Below are 25,128 nucleotides of genomic sequence, written 5' to 3' on the forward strand. Positions count from 1 at the left end.
GCTTCCAATACTTATAACAAGGACATCAATTTGTAACCTAGTGATAGAAAACTGAGTCCAGGCTTGTCTTTTAGTTGCATTGTAAGCTAGCCTGATACCCTGTTATTTGTAAACTGTGAACAAGGAATATGTTGGCTTGATTTGGATTTAGTGAAGAATTGGACTTACAGGACATAGAATTGGACTTACAGACTTACTTATAGATTGTTTTTTTTCACCCATACCAGACACTATGGCTTCAGTATTTGACAGCTCTAAGCAGTGTTCTGAATGGACTCACTGTGATCTCTCTTCCCTCACACCAGAACCTGAGCCTGTGTTTGCCACGAAAGTGCCAGTTCAGAAGGAGGTGAAGACCACCCTTTCCGAGAAGGCCACCCTGAGCTGTGAGGTGTCCCAAACCCAGACTGAGGTGAAGTGGTACAAGGACGGCAAACTGCTGAGCTCCAGTAAGAAGACCAAAGTGGAATCAGACGGGAAGACTCGCCGGCTTGTGGTGGAGAGCGTGGAGAAGAAGGATGCTGGGCAGTATACCTGTGAGGCTGCCGGGGAGAAGATGGCCTTTAAAATCCAAGTTGCAGGTAGGGAGTCAGATCTGATATCTTCATTCTCTACATTGCCCTCTTTTTTTATCAATTTGTCATTTATCTATTTGTCATTGTCACTCTTCAGAGTGTTATCAAGCAGAATTCGTGGAATTTGGAAAAAGCAAGAGCAACATTATATCACATTGTCTTGATATAGTGTGTTATATTTATCATGTTCTAAGTATTTTAGTCTCTACTTTTATATTATGTTTGTAGTTTCCTAATTACTTCCTTCCCCCAAAAAATCGTAGATCACTTGAAGGGGCTTTTTTTAGACTGAGCACCATTTTGGAGTTTTTACTATCCATACCCAAGTTCTGTAGTTTAGTCAAACTTCACATCGCTTTCAACATTTGATATTTTGTACATTTGGAAATATGATGTGGTTTACATGTGGACAACATTAGCTGACATGGTAGCAGGTAGATGTGATTTGAGTTATTTGAGTACTCGAGAACTACAAATGATGTGTTCCTAAGTACTGGAGTGCTAGTCCAATGACAGGCGGAGTAAAACTTTTGATTGATTGATTTGTGTTTTGTAATTATGCTCTCATGAATAACTGCTGGAATATGTAAAACTACTCAAATACGTACAAAGGGCAAGCAATTAACAAAGTCAGGCAAAGCCAGTATGGTAGTGAGGGGGATCGATTGAGATTCTGGACTTTTTGATTTGTACAGAACCTCGTACCCCCAAAGAAATACCCACTGTTCAAGTGTTACCTAGTTTTAGCCACCACATTCTGTAAATTGCTTTACAAATTAATCAAATAAGTAACTAAGTAATGTATAACAGATTTTTTTTGGCGTAACTAATATTGAGTAATGATTGGCAAATAATGATTTCATTTTAGAATACTCAAATATTTGAGTACTCTAGCTCGCACCTAGTATTCATGTGCACTGAAGTCGTTATGCCAAACGTGGACACGCATATCTGTGGCTTCAGTATTTGACAGCTCTAAGCAGTGTTCTGAATGGACTCACTGTGATCTCTCTTCCCTCACACCAGAACCTGAGCCTGTGTTTGCCACGAAAGTGCCAGTTCAGAAGGAGGTGAAGACCACCATTTCAGAGAAGGCCACCCTGAGCTGTGAGGTGTCCCAGACCCAGACTGAGGTGAAGTGGTACAAGGATGGCAAATTGCTGAGCTCCAGTAAGAAGACCAAAGTGGAATCAGACGGGAAGACTCGCCGGCTTGTGGTGGAGAGCGTGGAGAAGAAGGATGCTGGGGAGTATACCTGCGAGGCTGCCGGGGAGAAGATGGCCTTTAAAATCCAGGTTGCAGGTAGGGAGTTCATCACTTCTAACACAGGCTGGCATGGATCTCAACGACACGTGTTTATGAATGAGTAGGTCCTGGTAGACTGAGTAGGACATGAAATGTAAAATTGAAACCTCCTTGATCCAGAAACAGTGCGACAAATCAAGAATTGTCCTCTATTTGTATGGGTCCTTATGTACCTACTAGCCTACTAGTGGGAAATGATCAGCAATTGACATGGGCTGATTACAATTCTCCCAGACCGGCCATAATAAAAAAAGTGTGTTAAATACACATTCAATGACAAATTAGCCTGTTGTTACTGGTAATAAAATATGGAAAATAAAATATGTCCCTGAAACTAAGACATGTTGTGTGTTGAGCTGACAGTGGCATTTTCTCAGACAAACTGTTCCTTATAATTTTGTGATGCTTCCAATACTTATAACAAGGACATCAATTTGTAACCTAGTGATAGAAAACTGAGTCCAGGCTTGTCTTTTAGTTGCATTGTAAGCTAGCCTGATACCCTGTTATTTGTAAACTGTGAACAAGGAATATGTTGGCTTGATTTGGATTTAGTGAAGAATTGGACTTACAGGACATAGAATTGGACTTACAGACTTACTTATAGATTGTTTTTTTTCACCCATACCAGACACTATGGCTTCAGTATTTGACAGCTCTAAGCAGTGTTCTGAATGGACTCACTGTGATCTCTCTTCCCTCACACCAGAACCTGAGCCTGTGTTTGCCACGAAAGTGCCAGTTCAGAAGGAGGTGAAGACCACCCTTTCCGAGAAGGCCACCCTGAGCTGTGAGGTGTCCCAAACCCAGACTGAGGTGAAGTGGTACAAGGACGGCAAACTGCTGAGCTCCAGTAAGAAGACCAAAGTGGAATCAGACGGGAAGACTCGCCGGCTTGTGGTGGAGAGCGTGGAGAAGAAGGATGCTGGGCAGTATACCTGTGAGGCTGCCGGGGAGAAGATGGCCTTTAAAATCCAAGTTGCAGGTAGGGAGTCAGATCTGATATCTTCATTCTCTACATTGCCCTCTTTTTTTATCAATTTGTCATTTATCTATTTGTCATTGTCACTCTTCAGAGTGTTATCAAGCAGAATTCGTGGAATTTGGAAAAAGCAAGAGCAACATTATATCACATTGTCTTGATATAGTGTGTTATATTTATCATGTTCTAAGTATTTTAGTCTCTACTTTTATATTATGTTTGTAGTTTCCTAATTACTTCCTTCCCCCAAAAAATCGTAGATCACTTGAAGGGGCTTTTTTTAGACTGAGCACCATTTTGGAGTTTTTACTATCCATACCCAAGTTCTGTAGTTTAGTCAAACTTCACATCGCTTTCAACATTTGATATTTTGTACATTTGGAAATATGATGTGGTTTACATGTGGACAACATTAGCTGACATGGTAGCAGGTAGATGTGATTTGAGTTATTTGAGTACTCGAGAACTACAAATGATGTGTTCCTAAGTACTGGAGTGCTAGTCCAATGACAGGCGGAGTAAAACTTTTGATTGATTGATTTGTGTTTTGTAATTATGCTCTCATGAATAACTGCTGGAATATGTAAAACTACTCAAATACGTACAAAGGGCAAGCAATTAACAAAGTCAGGCAAAGCCAGTATGGTAGTGAGGGGGATCGATTGAGATTCTGGACTTTTTGATTTGTACAGAACCTCGTACCCCCAAAGAAATACCCACTGTTCAAGTGTTACCTAGTTTTAGCCACCACATTCTGTAAATTGCTTTACAAATTAATCAAATAAGTAACTAAGTAATGTATAACAGATTTTTTTTGGCGTAACTAATATTGAGTAATGATTGGCAAATAATGATTTCATTTTAGAATACTGTCACAAAGACGGCCGGAGTGGGTGGCGTCAGACCAGAAACAGGAACACAATAAACAGAGAGATGTGGTTTGGTATAAGCTGGGCGCGTGATCGCGCTCAGCATTTAATAAACAGAAAATAAAAGGTTTGAACAGACAAAAACAGGACACGGCACTGGTAGCCAAAATAAAAAGACAAACAAAACGTACTACTAAACACTTAACAAACGGTGCACGGAGGGACAAACAAACACGGTGAGTACAAACACTTCTAGATATTATTTTTACTTTACTACTTTACGTTCTCCTTCTCTCTCACCCGTTCTCCACTCTCGAACACCCAACCCTGAGTGCAAGAAATGTGCGTCTATATATACTATTGTGCTGGGATTCAATTACTAATTAATTATTCACTTGAATCCCAGCACGTGAATTAATTCTGTGCAACCCCGTGCTCACATATTACATTTAACCAGCACGTGAAGTGATTTGTGCTCTCCTCGTGCCTAAATACAAATCTACACTTTTTAAATACACGTGAAACACAGACCCGTTTATATCCCGTGTACCAATCTATACACCAACATTTACACACGCAACATACACACATAACACAAATGCACACAGGGGCGGGGCGCTTTGCCACATATACCCCCCCTTGTGCGCAGCACACATGGCCTCAACGGCCACCTCCCCCCTTAAAAACCCAGCAGTCCAGGACAAAGTCTCGGGCTGGGAAGGGAGGCTTCAGTGGGCCCATGGCTGGCCAGGCTGTCAGCACCCCTGCCGGTAGTGGCACGGCTGACAGCCTGTTGGTCCCGTCCTGCAGCGAAAAAGCTGCAGGGGCAGGTGGTCCCCCGACCTCCCCCTTCTTCGTAGCCGGCAGCTCCCTCCTGTGGGGCTCCGGCCACAAGACCTCCTGCAGCGAAACTGCTGCTGGGGAAAGTGGTCTCCTGACCTCTCCCCCTGTCTTTGTAGCCGGTAGCTCCCTTTGGTGGGGCTCCGACCACAGTACTGCCGGCAGCGAAGAAGCTGCAGTGGGAGCAGGTCTCCGGACCTCCCCCACGATCTCCGGCAGCGAAACTGCTGCAGTGGGAGCAGGTCTCCGGACCTCCCCCACGATCTCCGGCAGCGAAACTGCTGCAGTGGGAACAGGTCTCCAGACCTCCCCCACGTTCTCCGGCAGCGAAACTGCTGCAGTGGGAGCAGGTCTCCTGACCTCCCCCACGATCTCCGGCAGCGAAACTGCTGCTGGGGTTGGTGGTCTCCAGACCTCCTCCCCCTTCTTCGTGGCCGACAGCTCCCCTTTCTGGGGCTCCGGCCACCGTACTCCCCGTGGTGGAAGTATGGGAAGCAGAGACAGCTCCTGCTGTTCTGCTTCTGGCAGTGGCAGAGGCAGAGGCAGCTCCTCTGCTCCTGGAAGTGGCAGAGGCAGCTCCTGCTCCTCTGCTCCTGGAAGTGGCAGAGGCAGCTCCTGCTCCTTTACTCCTGCCGGTGTAGGTGGCGGAGGCAGAGGCAGCTCCGGCTGCTCTGCTCCTGCCGATGTAGGTGGCGGAGGCAGAGGCAGCTCCTGCTCCTCTGCTCCTGGAAGTGGCAGAGGCAGCTCCTGCTGCTCTGCTCCTTCCGGTGGAGGTGGCGGAGGCAGAGGCAGCTCCGGCTGCTCTGCTCCTGCCGGTGAAGGTGGGAGCAGCGTGTAGTCTCCTGCCGATGGAGGTGGGAGCAGCGTGTAGTCTCCCCCTTTTTCAGGGGACTGGTGCTGCTCTGCCTCTCTTGCAGCGGACTGGTGCGGCTCTGCTTCTGAAGGGGAAACCAGCAGGCATTCTTCCTCTGCTGGTTGTGCTGGGGAAACCAGCAGGCATTCTTCCTCTGCTGGTTGTGCTGGGGAAACCAGCAGGCATTCTTCCTCTGCTGGTTGTGCTGGGGAAACCAGCAGGCATTCTTCCTCTGCTGGTTGTGCTGGGGAAACCAGCAGGCATTCTTCCTCTGCTGGTTGGGCTGGGGAAACCAGCAGGCATTCTTCCTCTGCTGGTTGTGCTGGGGAAACCAGCAGGCATTCTACCTCTGCTGGTTGTGATGGGGAAACCAGCAGGCATTCTTGCTCTGCTGGTGAAGGTGGGAACAGCTGCCTCTCAGGCTTCGGATTCCCGCGGTCCCCCCCGTCTGGGCGCTGGACGCTCGCGGTCCCCCCGTCTGGGCGCTGGACGCTCGCGGTCCCCCCGTCTGGGCGCTGGTTCCTCCTCTTCATACTGGGTGGGGCATATGGCTAACGTGTGCCCATAAGCCCCACAGCCAGGGCATAACTCTGCTGCGAGGTTCTTTAAAAAAAAACTCCCAGCCATCATCCTCGACCTCCTCCCTTTTGGGCTGTGGACGCCCCGACTCCTCCCTTTTGGGCTGTGGACACTCGGGTTCCCCCCACTCAGGCGTAGGACGTTCGGGTTCCTCCCACTCAGGCGTAGGACGTTCGGGTTCCTCCCACTCGGGCTGTGGACGCTCAGGCTCCTCCCACTCGGGCTGTGGACGCTCAGGCTCCTCCCACTCGGGCTGTGGACGCTCAGGCTCCTCCCACTCGGGCTGTGGACGCTCAGGCTCCTCCCACTCGGGCTGTGGACGCTCAGGCTCCTCCCACTCGGGCTGTGGACGCTCAGGCTCCTCCCACTCGGGCTGTGGACGCTCAGGCTCCTCCCGCTCAGGTACTGGAGAGGGCAGCGACTGCTCCTCTCCCTCTTGCTCACTGGAAGGCATCCCTCCCATGTCTGCAGCTAGGTAACCCAGCACCACAATGGTGAGGTCACGAACGGATGCCGGGTTGTGCTGTTGCTCCCAGTCCTCCCATCGTTTCCCATCTCGCATCTGCAGTGCGTGAATAACCATGGGGAGGTCACTGGCGAAGTTCCCCTCGGGGTGCACCAGCCAGTCCCATATTTCCCGGGACGGTGGGGAACCCGGTGGCAGTGGGGGTAGAGGGGTGGCTACTGCCCCGTTGTGGCTGTCCTCCTCCCAGCCCGGCATGCAGGATGAGGGCTGCAGCTGTTGTTGTTGCTGCTGCTGCTTCTGCTGCTTCCTGCAGCTCTTTCTTCCCATCCTCGCTTTACTATTTTTTTTTTTTTTTTTTTTTTTTCACAAAACCCCCTCTCCTGGTCTGACGCTTGGAGGCGCTATTATCCCACGATGACACCACGTGTCACAAAGACGGCCGGAGTGGGTGGCGTCAGACCAGAAACAGGAACACAATAAACAGAGAGATGTGGTTTGGTATAAGCTGGGCGCGTGATCGCGCTCAGCATTTAATAAACAGAAAATAAAAGGTTTGAACAGACAAAAACAGGACACGGCACTGGTAGCCAAAATAAAAAGACAAACAAAACGTACTACTAAACACTTAACAAACGGTGCACGGAGGGACAAACAAACACGGTGAGTACAAACACTTCTAGATATTATTTTTACTTTACTACTTTACGTTCTCCTTCTCTATCACCCGTTCTCCACTCTCGAACACCCAACCCTGAGTGCAAGAAATGTGCGTCTATATATACTATTGTGCTGGGATTCAATTACTAATTAATTATTCACTTGAATCCCAGCACGTGAATTAATTCTGTGCAACCCCGTGCTCACATATTACATTTAACCAGCACGTGAAGTGATTTGTGCTCTCCTCGTGCCTAAATACAAATCTACACTTTTTAAATACACGTGAAACACAGACCCGTTTATATCCCGTGTACCAATCTATACACCAACATTTACACACGCAACATACACACATAACACAAATGCACACAGGGGCGGGGCGCTTTGCCACAAATACTCAAATATTTGAGTACTCTAGCTCGCACCTAGTATTCATGTGCACTGAAGTCGTTATGCCAAACGTGGACACGCATATCTGTGGCTTCAGTATTTGACAGCTCTAAGCAGTGTTCTGAATGGACTCACTGTGATCTCTCTTCCCTCACACCAGAACCTGAGCCTGTGTTTGCCACGAAAGTGCCAGTTCAGAAGGAGGTGAAGACCACCATTTCAGAGAAGGCCACCCTGAGCTGTGAGGTGTCCCAGACCCAGACTGAGGTGAAGTGGTACAAGGATGGCAAATTGCTGAGCTCCAATAAGAAGACCAAAGTGGAATCAGACGGGAAGACTCGCCGGCTTGTGGTGGAGAGCGTGGAGAAGAAGGATGCTGGGGAGTATACCTGCGAGGCTGCCGGGGAGAAGATGGCCTTTAAAATCCAGGTTGCAGGTATGGAGTCCATCACTTCTAACACAGGCTGGCATGGATCTCAACGACACGTGTTTATGAATGAGTAGGTCCTGGTAGACTGAGTAGGACTGGAAATGTAAAATTGAAAACTTGATCCAGAAATAGTGTGACAAATCAAGAATTGTCCTCTATTTGTATGGGTCCTTATGTACCTACTAGCCTACTAGTGCGAAATGATCAGCAATTGACATGGGCTGATTACAATTTTCCCAGACCGGCCATAATAAAAAAAAGTGTGTTTAAATACACATTCATTGACAAATTAGCCTGTTGTTACTGGTAATAAAATATGGAAAATAAAATATGTCCCTGAAACTAAGACGTGTTGTGTGTTGAGCTGACAATGGCATTTTCTCAGACAAACTGTTCCTTATAATTTTGTGATGCTTCCAACACTTATAACAGGGAAATCAATTTGTAACCTAGTGATAAAAAACTGAGTCCAGGCTTGTCTTTTAGTTGCATTTTAAACTAGCCTGATACCCTGTTATTTGTAAACTGTGAACAAGGAATATGTTGGCTTGATTTGGATTTAGTGAAGAATTGGACTTACAGGACATAGAATTGGACTTACAGACTTACTTATAGATTGTTTTTTTTCACCCATACCAGACACTATGGCTTCAATATTTGACAGCTCTAAGCAGTGTTCTGAATGGACTCACTGTGATCTCTCTTCCCTCACACCAGAACCTGAGCCTGTGTTTGCCACGAAAGTGCCAGTTCAGAAGGAGGTGAAGGCCACCATTTCAGAGAAGGCCACCCTGAGCTGTGAGGTGTCCCAGACCCAGACTGAGGTGAAGTGGTACAAGGATGGCAAATTGCTGAGCTCCAGTAAGAAGATCAAAGTGGAATCAGACGGGAAGACTCGCCGGCTTGTGGTGGAGAGTGTGGAGAAGAAGGATGCTGGGGAGTATACCTGCGAGGCTGCCAGGGAGAAGATGGCCTTTAAAATCCAGGTTGCAGGTATGGAGTCCTTCATTAGTGCAAGCTGGCGTTGATGGCAAAGACACGTGTTTATGCATGAGAAGGTCCTGGTAAAGACTGAGTAGGACTGGAAATTGAACATTGAAACCCCCTTGATCAAGAAACAGTGTGACAAATCAAGAATGATCCTATTTGTATGGGTCAGTATGTACTTACTAGCCTACTAGTGGGAAATGATCAGCAATTCACATGGGCTGATTACAATTCGCTCAGCCCAGCTATATTAAAAAAGTTTGTTTAAATACAGTTTAAATGACACATGAACCTGTTGTTACTGATAAGCTTAGTTTAGAGTTCAGAATTCTGAATTAAATCAAAAGGGGTATGAATTACAGTTCTTTGGAGAATCAAAATTAGGACATTTCATTTTTTTCTGTTGCTAAAGGTAAGCACATTGACTTACGTGCAGTAATCATCATCCTTTCAAATCTCCAACTGCACATGCTGGCAGGCCCATTCCTTGATAAGGAAAATTGAAATTTTCCTGCTCCAACACACAGTGCAGCACGGCGCCTCAATACAATATGTGTGCTGGGGTAAATTAAATATAGCTTTCAGATATCATTCAAAGCAATGCAATACTTGTATACCTTACACACTGGTAAACCATAACCTAGTGTGATGTCTTGTCGTCGTTCCCCCCTCACCAGAACCCGAGCCTGTGTTTGCCACCAAAGCTCCAGTTCAGAAGGAGGTGAAGGCCAGCCTTTCAGAGAAGGCCACCCTGAGCTGTGAGGTGTCCCAGACCCAGACTGAGGTGAAGTGGTACAAGGATGGCAAATTGCTGAGCTCCAGTAAGAAGACCAAAGTGGAATCAGATGGAAAGACTCGCCGGCTTGTGGTGGAGAGCGTGGAGAAGAAGGACGCTGGGCAGTATACCTGCGAGGCTGCTGGGGAAAAGATGGCTTTCCATATTGAAGTGACAGGTAATAGACATCCTTGATTCACCAACGTATTTAGTCAAAGAAGCATAAGAAACCTGACCTGTAAATGAGCAGTATGTTCCACTGATCTGAATAGTATTGTTTTTGAAATACTTACTCTTTTTAAATAATGAATAATACTCTGATTTCTGATATGCTTCACTTCCTACAGAACCAGTCGCCAAGTTCCAGAAGAAACCCCCTCAGAAGCCCATCACGGTTCAGGAGAGTGAGACTGTCACCCTGGTGACAGAGGTGACCGTCGACAGTGCAGCAGTGAGGTGGTTCAAGGACAGTGTGGAGTTAAAGGAGGGGAAGAAGTACGAGATAAAGAAGCAGGGTGTGGCGCGGCTGCTGGTGGTGAAATCAGCCGAGTCCAAGGACAGCGGCACCTATACCTGCGAGACAGCTGGGGACAAGCAGGACTTCAAAGTACAGGTCAAAGGTCAGCCCAAGGGTTCTACTGCTTAAGATAAAGGAAGCATTGAAAGTGAAGCATAACCCAGGTTTCCAGATCCAAGCTGTCATATCCGGTCAAATCTGGTTTTGCTGGTCTATCATTCCGGTTCAACCTTTTTTTTAAAAAAAAAATAACAGTCCATTTCAAATTCTGTCTCTTCGTTGCCTATTGATTGCCTCAGGATTTATATGAGATTTTCAGAATTGCTGAAATACATGAGTGTGGGCAGTCATATATTATATATGGTTTTGTAAGCCACAGTTTCTTAACCCTTTGAGCAGTGAGTTCTAAAATGCACTGCCGGTCTTATGGGAGTGAGTTTTTTTTTTTTTTTCGATGCGCCCGATTATTACGAGTACAGCATACAAACAAGCTAAAAGCTATATGATTGTATGTATGTATGTAATGCATACTGACGAAATACAGACAAATCATTTTTACAGTAAATAAATAAAACACATATATTGTTTTATTAGTCATAGGGAAAGGTTTAGACTAAAAAATAACATGTACGCAGTAAACAATAAACAACGCGATGGAACAACCACAACAACATGTCCTAACAAAAAAAAAGGGTGACACAGAGAGAGAGAGAGAGAGAGAGAGAGAGAGAGAGAGAGAGAGAGAGAGAGAGAGAGAGAGAGACATGAATAAATCATATCCGGGTAAACAGGTTGTGGGGGCGGAGGGAGTGAGAGTGTCTAATGCTTCAGCGTATGATACTCCTTGAATCATGGAGCAACACACAGAGCTTGGCACCGCCTCTTCGCTGTCACTTCATGTTGATGGTAAATATTCTTTGCTCATGTCTTCACTGACACACTCGCTGACATCCGATTCAGTGGAAGAACTGTATGTATTTGAATTTAAATCGGAATCTGAATTCAGTATTATTACTAATACTTCTTTCTCACTGAGCGAGAATATCTGGCAGAGGGTGCAAAAGACTGATGAAAGGTGTTACAGAAACCTAGTGTCAGACTATTATGTGATCAGGGGTTTTGTAGGCTCAGTAATTCAAGTTTAAAGTTGCAGAACGTACCGGTACGTTCGTACTACTCACAGGGTTAATATTATTTACTGCAACAGCAAAATGTTATTCCCTGTTTTATGGTACTATTGAATCAAAGTTTTCTTCTAACACACTCAAATTTAATACTTTGCAAATCCCCAGTCAAATCTGATTGAGTGCTGCTATTTAACAGGGAAGTGTATTGTTGTGTTTGCATTGCATGTGTTGTATAATCATAATTCACTGTGATATCCTTTGTTTCAGAGGCTCCGTTGAAGTTTGTAAAGAAACTGGAAGCTGTGACTGCCGAGGTAGGCGAGAACGTTACTCTGACTTGCGAGCTGAACCGTGCCAAGGGTGATGTCCTGTGGCGCCAAAATGGGACAAAGATCACACCCAGCAGCAGGTTTAAGATCCAGACGGATGGTTCCAAGTGCATCTTGACAATATTGGGGATCACTCAGGAAGACAAGGGGGAGTACTGCTGTGAAACCAAGGATGACAAGACCACCGCCAAGGTCTTAGCTAAAGGTACCTCTCACTGTGTTGCTAGTTAATGATTCTTTTAAACATCTTCTTTTTACACCAAACTGGATATTGCAATTGTTTCTTGAACAAACATTATGTATAACCTGCAAGAAACTTGACATTTAGTACATGAAAAAATCTACAAGTGTGTGTTTTTATTTCTGAAAAAATAATTATTTGCAGAAAACAGGTAGTTTAGATCTCAGCCCTGATTCTTATGCCACTGCATATCAAGGTAAGTTTTTGGTGCTTACTGTTGACAGTATGGAGTTTGAACTTGATCAAACTACATACACATGTGCATCCAATTTTATCAACAACAGTTTTTGTGCTTTTAATTGTCTACTACAATGATCACAAAGGAAAAGGAGTTGTTTTTTTTAATCAAGAGAAGTGCTCAAACTGAAAAACAAAAATAAGTACGCCCGTATTTCAGTGCCTCGCGTGGTGAAGTTCACCGGAAAGCTCACCAACGTGGGCACAATGGAGGGGAGAGATGCCACGTTCAGGTGCAGTCTGTCACCGGCAGACGCCAAGGTGACATGGTACCAGAAGGACTTGCCCATCGTGTCGGGCTCCAGGTTTTTGGTGTCACAGGATGGAATGAGCCATGCCATGACCATCATTGCCGTGAGCCTGGAGGACGCTGGCAAGATCTCTGCTGAAGCCGAGGGGCAAGTTACTAAAGCCAACCTACAAGTCCAGGGTGAGAGTAATGTCCTTCTTCTTTCAATTCTTAACATCCACAGTGCCGGTGCAATAGGACTGCTGGGTGCCTGCGTGATTTTATTACTCTGTGACATTCATGTTGAATCCACTGGACATACAGTAGACCAAGAGTCATGTTTCTATAAAACAGATCTATTCACTAACATGATATGAAAAAAAACATTTACTGTTGCAGGCAAAGTTGGAATAATCCTGGTCTTGATCTGTATACCCCATCAAAGGGGAATATTCCGAGATTTTTTTTTTCAGCCTTGTCTTCTCTTTCTTCTTCTTGTTCATCGTCTTGCATTTTTCTTTAACTTCTCTTCCTTCTTCTTCAACTTCTTCGTCTAACCCGTTTTTTGGCATGCAATATTTAATGAAACAAGTAGATCAAATGTGCTATGTTTAATGTGGCTAGAAGATGACCTATCATGTTAGTTTTGATTACTGTGACGATAGTAACAGGAAGCTCAATATACATTTTCTCACTACTTGACGGGAAATGATTTTAATCATGAAATATGAGTAATTTGCTTCAACATAGAGGTGTAATAATATTAAAGACAAATAGGCCCAGCAATCCTTCCTTTTGTTCCTCTCTTACCCGGTTTGTTTTTCACAGAGCTGCCGGTGGTGTTCAAGAAGAAGCTGGAGGACCGAACGGTGGAGGAGCGAGAGGTGGTGGTTCTGGAGGTGGAGCTGAGCAAACCCTCCACAGAGGTGAAGTGGATGAAAAACAGCGTGGTGCTGCAGCCCAGCAACAACATTGAGATCCGCGTCGAAGGGGCCAAACAGACCCTTGTCATAAAAAACGTGACCTTCCCTGACCGCGGCTACTACAGCTGTGAGACCCTGGATGACAAGACGCAGGCCAAGCTCAACGTGGAGAGTAAGATTACACCATTTGTAACTAGTTAGTGCTGGAATCTGTCAGAAAATAATAATAATAAAAAAAAACTAATTGGCAACGACTAAATTTTAGAAAAAAGAAAAAAAAAACATCAACCCTGAAGGAAAGCCCTAGTAGTGTTAAAGTCGAGTTATATAATGTTGGTATTTAGATCTGCCATCAATGTCAATGACCCTTATCAAAGTTTTGCAAAGCAGCAAGCTCAATTTTGATGCACATTCCAACACAGGGTTCTGTGGCACAACTGTTTTAAAGGTACTAATGTACAGTGTGAGGCATTATATTTATTGATATACATAGCAACACAAGACTTTAGTGGGTGCATTTGTCCTAATGTAAAGATACTTGAGAACCCAGCCCATTGTTATATATTGTGGGTCTGCATTTACGAGGTAAAAACAGGATACCAACTCTAATGACACTATTTGATTCCCATGCAGTGATGAAGATCAAGCTAGTGCATGGGCTGGAAGAGGTGAAGGTGCAGGAGAAAGAGACTGTCACCTTCGAGGTGGAGCTGAGCCACACAGATGTGGAGGGGTCCTGGGCTAAGGATGGGCTGAAGCTGCGGGCTGGCGGTAACTGCAGGATCACTACCCTGGGGAAGAAGCACGCCCTGACACTGTCCAACCTCAAACTGGAGGATGCAGGCCTTGTTTCTTTCCAGGCCGAAGGGGTGCACACTTCTGGGAGACTCATTGTGACAGGTATGCCTCACCTACTGCATGGGCTGCTACAGTGTCTATGAACCTTGTTCAGATATAGTAGGATGGCCATTGCAATCTTGAATCACATAATACCACATAATAAATGTGATGTGGGCATTTCAGTACATTGATCAGACAGATCAAACAGCCTTGACCATAATGTCTTGTATTCACCTGTAATATGAAACACATTTTATTGGGGGTTATGTCTTTTTTTTCTGGCAGAGCCTGCTGTGACGTTCACTAAAAACCTTGAAGACGTCAGCGTCCCAGAGAAGGAGAAGGTCACTTTGGCGTGTGAACTTTCCAGGCCCAATGCAGATGTCAAGTGGTTCAAGGTAAGCAGTCATGTTCACAGCTCAAGGTCTGGGAGACAGCACTGTATTTAGCAATGTATATTGATATGTAGATAATGTAAATATGTGGATGACTCATGATTTTTAAGAGATATTCTAATGTAAAGAAGTACTGTTGACACAGGTATCTAGGGTGACACTATGATTTATTGTTAGCACCAAAAAAGGTTAGTAGCAAAAAACAAAAAAAACAAAATCTCAATCTCCCTCACTCTATTCAGGATGACATGGTGCTAAAACCAGGGAAAAAACTGGGGATCATCTCCCTAGGCCGTATGAGGAGCATCCTGATTCACAAGTGTGCCTACGAAGACCAGGGCTTGTACACATGTGATGTGGTGGACAGCAAGACTTCAGCGAAACTTACTGTTCATGGTACAGATTAAATTATTTTGATTTTTTTGACCCACTATCATGCCCCTAGGGAAATTACTGATATTCTTCTGGATATCATACAACTCATACACAGAATATACAGGTCTAGTGGATCACATGATGTAATGTGACCATGTACATTTGCATATATTGCAGACAAGGAGAATTCATAGTTTTGCTTATGTTCTATGACCTAGTTAGTCTGTAAACCTAAAATAAAATGTGCTAGACTATTCTGAACCATATTGACACATTTTTTTGTGCTACAATATAGGTTTTGGAAGCATAACTAGAAAATGTTAAGTTCAGTGCATCTTGCAGTTGTCTTTTATGGGAGTGTGAAACAGTTACTTGTGAACTGCTTTGACAAGGCTAGTTGTGGGTACTTTAGAAACTAGTTGAAATTGTGGCTAGCTTTGGCTTTTATTGACTCTACTGGCCTCTCCAGCCCGGGACATTAAAATCCTGAAGCAGCTGGAGGACGTGGAGGTGGTGGAGAAGGAGAGTGCAGCCTTCGTCTGTGAGATCTCCCATGACGAGGTGGAGACGCAGTGGTTCAAAAACAACGTCAAGTTGAAGCCGGGAGACAATGTCAAGATGAGACAAGAAGGTAAGCCTTGAGTCCATCGGGGGAGCTGGTGGACAATTAATTTGTATATACATTATACAACACGAAATGACTTCCACATTGTTCTGATAACTTAGTGATTGCAGCTAACATATTACAATTTGAATCTCAGAAATACACATTTAAAATGTAATTTTTAACTTAATATGTTTAATATTACTATTATTTGTGAGAAATATTGTTCAATAATCTATTTGGGGAAGTAATCTACCATCAAAGGGCTCCAATTTCAGATGGGGATACTGTTGGATGAATAGGAAAGCATTACTAAAAATTCCTGCTTTATTACTGCAAAACATCTTGGCCAACATTTTATGGCTTTTTTCAAAAACAGGAAGGACCTTCGTGCTGCTGTTCAAGTCAGTGAAGTCTGAGGATGCAGCAGAAATCAAATTTACTGCTGAAAGTGCAACATCCACAGCAAACCTGAGGGTCAAAGGTAATAAGAAGTCTTCCCACTTATAATTGATGCCTTTATTGACACTTAATAATAGACAAACAATCTCATCTTTAGATTAAATGTAAACATGCACAGTGAGTAGATTTACTCACCAGGATGTTTTCCTATTGAGATTTATTTTCACTTTGACTCTTTCACTTTGAGTCAAGCTAACCTTATTGTATTACATCTTACTATCGCTGTGCACTCCTTTATCCGTAGGCAAATGCTCCAGGAACATACACGCTTCCTGGAGCATCAAGACACAAACCTAATCCTTACCTTAAATCACACTTTTACCCCAAACCTTTAACGTAATCCTAAATTTAAAGATCAGTTTGAAACAAAGTTGTATTCTGTCCGTATTTCAGCAACAACTTTAATAATAAACTCTTTACAACAGAAGCTTTTCAAAATGTGAATGCTCCTGTAACATTTAGTACCTGATAAATCATCAAATCTAATAAATCCCAAACAATTGACTTATCAATAGGTTAATACTAGTTTGTATATCATTCCTGGTAGTGTTATGCAATCGATACAAATAAAATGCATTATGGATTGCTAACAGTGACCTGAAATGGAAAATCTTCACTCCCCAGTCCCCAGCCCTAAACCTCACTAACATTCTTCATTCTTTGCTGGTGTTCTAGAGCTACCTGTGAAGATTGTGAAGCCCCTTCGTGACAAAATAGCCATCGAGAAGCACCGGTGTATTTTTGAGTGCCAGGTGTCCCGCTCCAATGCGCATGTGAAGTGGTATCAGAAGGGCAAGGAGATCCATGCCAGCAAGAAATACGAGATGGAGAGCCAAGGCATGTACAGGAAACTCGTCATCAACGACGTTGAGTTCAAAGATGAAGACACCTATACCTGCGATGCCATCGATGACAAGACTTCCGCTAAACTCCTTGTGGAAGGTAAACTGTTGGAGAAACAAAATATATAAGAAATGAACAAAGGGTTTCATACAATTTTAAGTGTATGTAAACATCATTCCTGAAAAACTAATCTGAACATCATCTTACTTTAATGCAAAGAAAACACATTTTAAAGTTTTTGAGATGTCATTTTGGAAAACCATTTTAAACTTTTGTGGGGTCTCTGTTTGTCCAGAACAAGCCATCAGCATCGTGAAGGGCCTGAGTCCCGTCGAGGTGACAGAGCCAGCCGAGGCTCGCTTTGAAGTGGAGTTGTCTGTCGTTGAGATAAAGCCACCCAAGTGGATGCTCAACGGAGAGATATTACACGGCAGCCGTGATGTGGAGATTGAGCATGACGGCAACATCCATCGCCTCATCCTGAAAAAGACCCGCTCCGAGATGACTGGCCCTGTCCAGTTCACTGCTGGCAAGAGTAAATCCACTGCACAGCTCACTGTCAAAGGTAAGAAGTCTTTCAGTGAGAGACATTCATCTCAGAGTTTAGGGGACACTGTGCTGTTTTTTTTTTTAAATTTGGAATCGGCAATTATTTTTTCTCATTTTCTCCCCGATTTGGAAAGCACAATTATTTTTATTTCAACCCGGATCACCGCTGCCACCCCCGTGCTGACTCGGGAGAGACGAAGACAGACACACGCGTCCTCTGAAATGTGTGCCATCAGCCGTCCGTTTCTTTTCACTCCGCAGACCCGCCGTGCAGCCCCTCAGAGCTACAGCGTCGGAGGATCTTTGTGCTGGTTTTGTGACATAGACTGTATTTTACTTGGGACCACAAAACTAATCTCGATTTGATCTCCATCCCTTTTTTGTATCTATTCAGAAATGTTATGGATTTAACATTGATTGACAATGGACAGCCTTGTATTAAATACCTTGTATACTACCCTAGCCAAGTGTACTTTACCCTAGTACATAACATAAACCTGTATATAAAATATATACATTGTATATGTTATTAAGTCATGTAACATTATTTAGTTAGAGATCCTCTTGATAGAAGCTCACCTGGTCACTGAAACAGTCACTGACATCCTTTGTCTTCTGCAGAGCCCCCAGTGCAGATTCTCAGGCAGATCAAAGACACTGATGCCGTTGAGAAGGGCTTGGCCACCCTGAGCTGTGAATTTTCCCCTCCTCCCAAGATGGTAAAGTGGTTCAAGGACCAGACTCTCCTGGAGTCGTCCAGCAAGTACCATATGAAGCAGGACAAGAATCTGGTGGAGCTAATTATTCAGAGTCTGAAGCCAGAAGACTCAGGAGTGTACCGGTGCAAGGCTGGGAATGCAGAGACCAAAGCAAAGCTCACTGTGGAAGGTAGAGTTTGGTAGCTTTTTGTATTATTGTTCACTACTACTGTTCTCCACTATACTCTAGTCTAGACAATGATACTGGAGATAAGAAAGGTAGCAACATTTAGTTTAAAACCTTATCTAAAACACATATAACCTAGTGGACAAAGTCTAAGTAGATGGTTCCAGTTCACTGTGGGGACTGTTCATTGACTTGTGATGGTCTCCAGCACTAAAATACTGTAAGATTGACGTGAATGTTACATAATACATTTACCTTCATGTTATTCTTCCATTGTTTTGTAAAGTACAGCGTATGTTATCATTTGGTGAACGAAAAAGCCCAATAAAATGTTAACTTTATCTGAAACCTAGGGAACCACAGCCGGGGTGTGTCTTGTGAAATGTATTTTGTGTTGCATAACTTCTTGCTAGTGTGGCATATTTTCTCTTTTTTTGTGCAGCTCGCAAAGTGAAGATAACAAAGCACTTGGAAGCCATGGAGGTTGATGAGGAGAGCAATGCTGTGTTCTCTTGTGAGGTGTCTCACAAGGATGAGGAGGTGCAGTGGTTCCTGAACAACACCCTTCTCTGCTCCAATGATGTCAATGAAATCAAGAAGGATGGCAAAGCCCACACCCTGTCCCTAAAACGACTTGCCGCTGAGGACTCTGGGACTGTGAAGGTCAAGGTGGGAGAGGTCTTTGAGGAGGTCCCGCTCAAGGTCAAAGGTGTGTTGGAGCTTACAGCAGAATGTTAAACCAAAGGAAAAATAACAGCCTTCTGTAAGGAGTATATTTTATGATTTAAGCTGTGTTGGTAATAATAATAATAATAATAATAATAATAATAATAATAATAATAATAATAATAATAATAATAATAATAAATTACTTTAACTGTGTTTCTCAGAAAAGCCAGCTGTGTTTCTGAAATCCCTGGATGATGTGATAGGGGAGGAGAGAGGAATGATAACCCTGGAGTGTGAAGCCTCCAAACCCAACGTTAAGCCCGTCTGGAAGAAAGATGGTGTTGTCCTGGCTTCCAGTGATAAATATGAGCTGCTACATGCTGGCAAGACACTGGGGATCATCGTCCACAATCTCAACAAGTCTGATGCTGGCTTGTACAGCTGTGATGTTGGCACTGACATTGCCAAATCCAAAGTCACTGTCCAAGGTTGGTGGGTAATTTGTAAATTGAAAATGTCAGGTACACTACTCCTTTAAGGACCTTGCCAAAACAATGATAGTTGATATTTGGATAAAAGGGTGTAATTACCGTATTTCTTCACATCATGCCAGTTGACATAACCCCTGTGCTTTGCTGTATTGTAACTGCAGACCTAAACATCGGAATCACCAAGAAGCTGAAGACAACAGAGGTAAAGGAGGATGAGAGCTGCAGCTTTGAGTGCATCCTCTCCCACGAGAGCATTGACGAGTGCTCCTGGACCCTGGGTGGAAAGCCAGTGGAGAGCAGGGGACGGTTTGAGGTGTCTAACAAGGGCCGCAAATACATGCTGAATATCAAGAAGGTAACGGCAGCCGATGCTGGGGAAGTCGTCTTCACAGCTAGGAACCTCAACTCCAAAGCCTCACTCATCATCAAAGGTAACTCCCACAGTGTTTCTAGACAGGGGTTGCCATGGATACAGTTTGCCTATTGAGTACATGCACAAGGTAAATAGGAGGGTATTTTCTGATTGAAGTAAGTGGAATTGAGAACTTTGCAGTTTTTATTTGTAAATTTCCTTTCAATACATGTTTTTTTTACTTTCTTTAGCACAAGTTATGGACACTATCTGAATCTTCAAATTGAGGGATTGTACAAGAGTAAAGATTTTCTATTTTACAGAAAAAGCAGCTACTTTTACCAAACAACTGGAGAACTGCAGTATAGCTCCAGGTGAAGACATTGTCCTGAGCTGTGAAACTTCCACGGCTGAGACCAGTGTCAAGTGGTACAAAGATGGCAAAGCTATAAGAAAGAGCCAAAAGTATGAGATGTGTCAAGAGGGCAACCTGACAAAGCTCATAGTCCACAATACCACAACCAAAGACTCTGGAGAGTACAGTTGTGAAACAGAGATCTCCAAGACCAAGGCAACTGTTGAGGTCAAAGGTAAGTAGAAATAGAGGATGATGCACAAATTCTCACCAACCTGTGGTTTACTTCAATAGAGCAAAGGGCTTCACTTTCTAGAGGATTTGTGGGTTTGTCCCAGTGGCGTCACAGTGCTGCCTGCACTATCGGGTATTCCAGGTCTTCTCTTAAACAAGGAAAGAAACACTGAAGTTAGGACTTGTCTGTCTGATAACCTTTCCAGCTCCAAAGTTGATATGGTTTGAGTGTTTTTTTTAATTTATTTTTTATTTTTAAGTTGGGTAAATTCTATTGCAAAATAATTAACATTGCAGCAACTGCCATGTTTGTATCCAGTATGCTCATGTTTGGTATGGTGATGTAATAATTAATATGATTTGCTGTAGAATGGCACACTTAACAGATGTTGACTATCATATACACCTTAAAGCTCCTTGTATCGTGATTGGTTATGACTCATGAGTTGCACCCGATCAGAGAGATGAACAGAACGAATTCCGTTGCACATTTTACCATTATAGAATAGTTTTGGCCATGGTTTATTCAAAACTATAGAAAACTGGAGAACATGAATGCATTCACTTCACTGTTATCAGAGACACATAGACTAAGGGCCTCATTTACTAAAGGTTCTTATGTGATAACATGCGTGTTATCCAAGGATAAGGCGCGTGCTAGATAATCCCTTATTTATCAACCACGATAAAGCACGCGTTAGCACGCACGCCTTAAAAATAACATGATAACTGCGTTCATACAGACATAATTGAAACATGGTAATATAAATAAATAAAGGAAATTGGGTTTACAATCACAACAGTACATCATATCAAAGAAGGAAGTGTTCTCCTAAATCACATACCTGCATACAGTGCACTTTTTTTTTCTCCACACGATTTGGGCACAGCTATACCATTGCATGTGTCGGCTGGCACTGGGGTCGATACCTTCTGCATACCTGCTTTTACTTCTGTACCAATAATTCTGTACCTTCACAGCATAACCGATTTGCACTTTTCTGTACAAAATGATTCATTGTCTAGCTACAATAGATTATACAGTAGGCTATGTACAGTATAGTTACTCCTAGTTATTATTACCTGTGCATTTCTTGCAATTGGTGTCTGCGAGATCCACGTTGTAAAACACATGAACGGCATTTCAGTGTACTGTTGATCGCTGAAATATGCCACCTAGTCTAAATGCCAACTCCATACTTCATTGTATAGGAGGCTGTGTGGTCCAGTGGTTAAAGAAAAGGGCTTGTAACCAGGAGGTCCCTGGTTCAAATCCCACCTCAGCCACTGACTCATTGTGTGATCCTGCGCAAGTCACTTAACCTCCTTGTGCTCTGTCTTTCGGGTGAGACGTAGTTGTAAGTGACTCTGCAGCTGATGTATAGTTCACACACCCTAGTCTCTGTAAGTCGCCTTGGATAAAGGCGTCTGCTAAATAAACAAATAATAATAATATTCACAGTTTCATTAATGTAGCCTAAGGGCTGCAGACGATCTAATCAATGATGGATTAAAAAAAAGAATTGGCTACTATACTGTATAAGCGACATGCTTTTTATATGATACTGTACAGCCATGACGGTGTCTAGGTAGGATTGTTTATAACTTTTTATTTATTTATTTTTGCGATCCTACCTTTCAAACGCCATTATAGAGTATTTAATACATAAATTCAGTAAAAGTCAAGAACTTACAACTACGTATCTCAATCTCTGCTCATTCCTTTATAGTTAGTGGCCCCTATGTCATCATTTTGTTAAGACGCGCCTTAACTTCTGTGATAAGGCTCATCTTAATATGCTAATGATTTCCATAGCACGCATCTTGATAAGCGGCATTCACATTAGTAAATACCAACTTATTTATAGTTTTAAGACACTTGTTACGGGATTGTGTTAACACGTGTCTTATGGCTACTTTTAAGAACCTTTAGTAAATGAGGCCCTAAGTGAGGTATGTGCCTATATTTTCTTTTAGAAAAATTGAGTAGGTTCACCAAGGAGCTGTCTGACCAGAAGGCTGAGGAGAAGGGCTCTGTGACATTTCAGTGTGAGACTGAGGAGCCTGTGACAAAGGTCACCTGGAGGAAGGGTATTGCTGAGCTCAAGACAGGATCAAAGTACCAGCTGAAACAGGAGGGCACCACCCTCTCCCTCACCATCAACCAGCTGGAGAAGACTGATAGCGACAATTACTCCTGCGACATTGAGGCAGTTCAGTCTAGAGCTAAGTTAACAGTGCAAGGTATGGCTTCTCATGCATCCAACTCCAACTTCCAAGATTATCAAACGTTATTTTTTATCTCCTTCAAGTTAGATGTTGCCCATATTCACTCTGTCCTGATGTTCCCTTCCTCAGTGTGTAAAAGCATGATGTCTGTCTGTGCTGTGCAATTCATGTATTGTGATGTATTGTGGGTATGACTGTTATGCATTTTTATTGTGTTTCAAGAATGAAAACAAGACTTATTTGAGACAGTTTGAGCTTTTCTGGGTTTTACTGAGCTAAAAACATATGCCTGATCTGTGGTCAAAGAAAAAAAAGCTCAGGTGTTACTAATTATAACAGGGTTAAAAAGAAAGCCGTGGGTGGCTCAAACTTCTATTCAAGAAAGTCTTATTATCACCCATGTGGTTGTTTTAATTCTTCTTATGTCAAACTGGCGTTTACTGTATTGCTTATCCCTTTCTCTTGTATTGGCAATGAAAAATGAGAAATAATGCTGCCAAGTTCAAGTGCCTACAAAGCAACTTCCAAAGCCTTATTTCATTGTTTCTAATGGCGAAGGGCTGGTAGTATTTCATATATTGGACCTAAAAGGCAAACAGGGATAGTAAATTATCAGGCCTTAGAGGACAGCGATGCCACTTCTCCCCCTTGAATAACCCAGACCTGCTTAGGCTGTTGTTTTTGAGCGTGGCATTACATCCTTCCCCATGCACCATATCCAAAAGCTGAGTGCTGTGCAATATGTGTGTGAATGTCTTTGTGTTGCACTTTAGGTCAGAAAGTCCTTATTACAGAAGACCTAGAAGACGTTGAGGTTTTAGAAGGAGACTCAGCCACTTTTAAATGTAGAATTTCTCCTGCCGACTACAATAATGTGCAGTGGTTCCTGGACAAAACCCCTCTCCATACTAATGAGCTGAATGAAATCCAGAGCCAGAAAGGAGGGTACCACACCCTCACTGTCAAGAAACTCTCTATGAAGGATTCTGGCAGCATCTCCTTCGAGGCCGGAGATAAGAAAACATCAGCTTCCCTGGTGGTCAAAGGTAACTCCCCAGAGACTTACAGCTATGATCTGGATATCTCCTACAGCACAGTGCCAGAACTATGCTCTCCCTGCACACAGTGCCCTGTATTGTTCCATCTTCTCTTCACCACTTGAGGATTTTTAAGAATGTTTTTTAATAATGTCCTTTATAATGGTCAAACATGTCAGAAAACGAAAACTTTAATTCAAGCACCAGCAACATCGCAGTGCACCCTAATACAACATTCCTTGACTTTGGAGTCAAACAGCAAGCCAGCTGCTGATCTTGTTATTAACATCACTTCGTACAGGACCTTTGTTTTCATCCTGATTTTTGCCAATTATCATCCAGCTCTCTTGGATTAATGCCATGGTTTTCCTGACAACAATATCTTTAGTGACCATGATTTGTGTGTAAACTCTTGCTTTACCCTGTCATAGCTCTAATTTGTTTGTTTAATACCACATTTGGTTTTCTTGTTTCTTAGTCTTTTTGTTATTGCGGTTGCTGTGTTTGTTGTCACGCTTTGTGTCATGTCTTGACTTTCAAAGGGTAGTTTTACATATTCTGTGTCCTTATTTATGAAGCGGAGTAGATTTAGGGGTGTGTTTCACATTCTGGGGATATCATTAATGTGTTTATAGAATTTACAATATCAATCAACATGCAGAGTTTTGGAAGTACTAAGGGTACAATTTAGTTTATTTTTAAGCTTGGGCGGGATACACTAAGTTCATGCAACAGCAGTAACTGTTTAGGTCCAGTTAAACCATTTTTGACATAGCTATGTTGATTCCTGGAACCTTCATCTAAATTTCTATAGTCTTTGATGTCAATGATATTACAAGAGTCGCTAAGTTCAATACTAAAAATGTTCCTTCCCTATCTACTTACCTCTATTAAAGTAGGTAAAGTTATCTGCTTTAAAAAAGACATAGAACATGCTTTAAATGCTGGTTTTATGTGATTTTAGAAAGGCCGTCCATCATAACAAAAGATTTAAAGGACGCTGAAGTCACGGAGGGGGAGGATGTTGTGCTTTTGTGCGAGACCTCCAAAGCGGGCAGCCCTGTCAAGTGGTACAAGGACGGGATCACCCTGAAGAGCACCTCCAAGTGCAGCATCAGCCGATCTGGTACCGAAGCGAAACTCACCATCCGGGGTGCGGAGGAAAAAAACAGCGGGGTTTACGAGTGTGAGGCGGGAACCACCAGGAGCAGGGCCAGGGTTAGCATTAAGGGTAAGGAGGGAGAAATATCACCTTTATAGATCTTATTGACCAAGAAAAGCGAGTTTATAGATTTCAGTGAGCGTGCTGATCAGCCCTGGAGTTTTTTTCAGTGCTCAATCATACCTTCTTCATTGGACATTGCTTAATTAGAGACAAAAAAAGCATTTGTATATTTAAAAAAAAAAACCACAAAAACATTTGTTCCATATTGGAAATTGTTTAACATATACTTTTTATTAAATATTACAGCATATGAATAATTGAAATATGCA

The 25,128-nt window shown here is 43.2% G+C and overlaps 1 protein-coding gene across 15 annotated transcripts in view; it reads left to right on the top strand.

Annotated features, from left to right (window-relative positions):
* Positions 1 to 25,128, top strand: part of LOC117400581 (obscurin-like) — a 156,283-nt gene that overhangs the window by 25,630 nt on the left and 105,525 nt on the right. For 14 of the 15 annotated variants that reach the window (XM_059022963.1, XM_059022965.1, XM_059022966.1 and 11 more), the window contains 24 exons: positions 306 to 581; positions 1,602 to 1,877; positions 2,590 to 2,865; positions 7,680 to 7,955; positions 8,667 to 8,942; positions 9,614 to 9,889; positions 10,059 to 10,331; positions 11,623 to 11,889; positions 13,220 to 13,486; positions 13,948 to 14,214; positions 14,440 to 14,552; positions 14,792 to 14,945; positions 15,394 to 15,555; positions 15,908 to 16,012; positions 16,666 to 16,932; positions 17,129 to 17,398; positions 18,004 to 18,270; positions 18,710 to 18,976; positions 19,158 to 19,424; positions 19,589 to 19,858; positions 20,103 to 20,369; positions 22,346 to 22,612; positions 23,371 to 23,643; positions 24,599 to 24,865. In XM_059022963.1, the coding sequence (XP_058878946.1) occupies positions 306 to 581; positions 1,602 to 1,877; positions 2,590 to 2,865; positions 7,680 to 7,955; positions 8,667 to 8,942; positions 9,614 to 9,889; positions 10,059 to 10,331; positions 11,623 to 11,889; positions 13,220 to 13,486; positions 13,948 to 14,214; positions 14,440 to 14,552; positions 14,792 to 14,945; positions 15,394 to 15,555; positions 15,908 to 16,012; positions 16,666 to 16,932; positions 17,129 to 17,398; positions 18,004 to 18,270; positions 18,710 to 18,976; positions 19,158 to 19,424; positions 19,589 to 19,858; positions 20,103 to 20,369; positions 22,346 to 22,612; positions 23,371 to 23,643; positions 24,599 to 24,865 (5,946 nt within the window). The remainder of the gene's footprint in view (positions 1 to 305; positions 582 to 1,601; positions 1,878 to 2,589; positions 2,866 to 7,679; positions 7,956 to 8,666; positions 8,943 to 9,613; positions 9,890 to 10,058; positions 10,332 to 11,622; positions 11,890 to 13,219; positions 13,487 to 13,947; positions 14,215 to 14,439; positions 14,553 to 14,791; positions 14,946 to 15,393; positions 15,556 to 15,907; positions 16,013 to 16,665; positions 16,933 to 17,128; positions 17,399 to 18,003; positions 18,271 to 18,709; positions 18,977 to 19,157; positions 19,425 to 19,588; positions 19,859 to 20,102; positions 20,370 to 22,345; positions 22,613 to 23,370; positions 23,644 to 24,598; positions 24,866 to 25,128) is intronic. The other variant, XM_059022968.1, reaches the window with a different exon arrangement.

Source organism: Acipenser ruthenus, chromosome 4, assembly GCF_902713425.1.
Source record: "Acipenser ruthenus chromosome 4, fAciRut3.2 maternal haplotype, whole genome shotgun sequence".
In the NCBI taxonomy this organism is placed as follows: Eukaryota; Metazoa; Chordata; class Actinopteri; order Acipenseriformes; family Acipenseridae; genus Acipenser; species Acipenser ruthenus.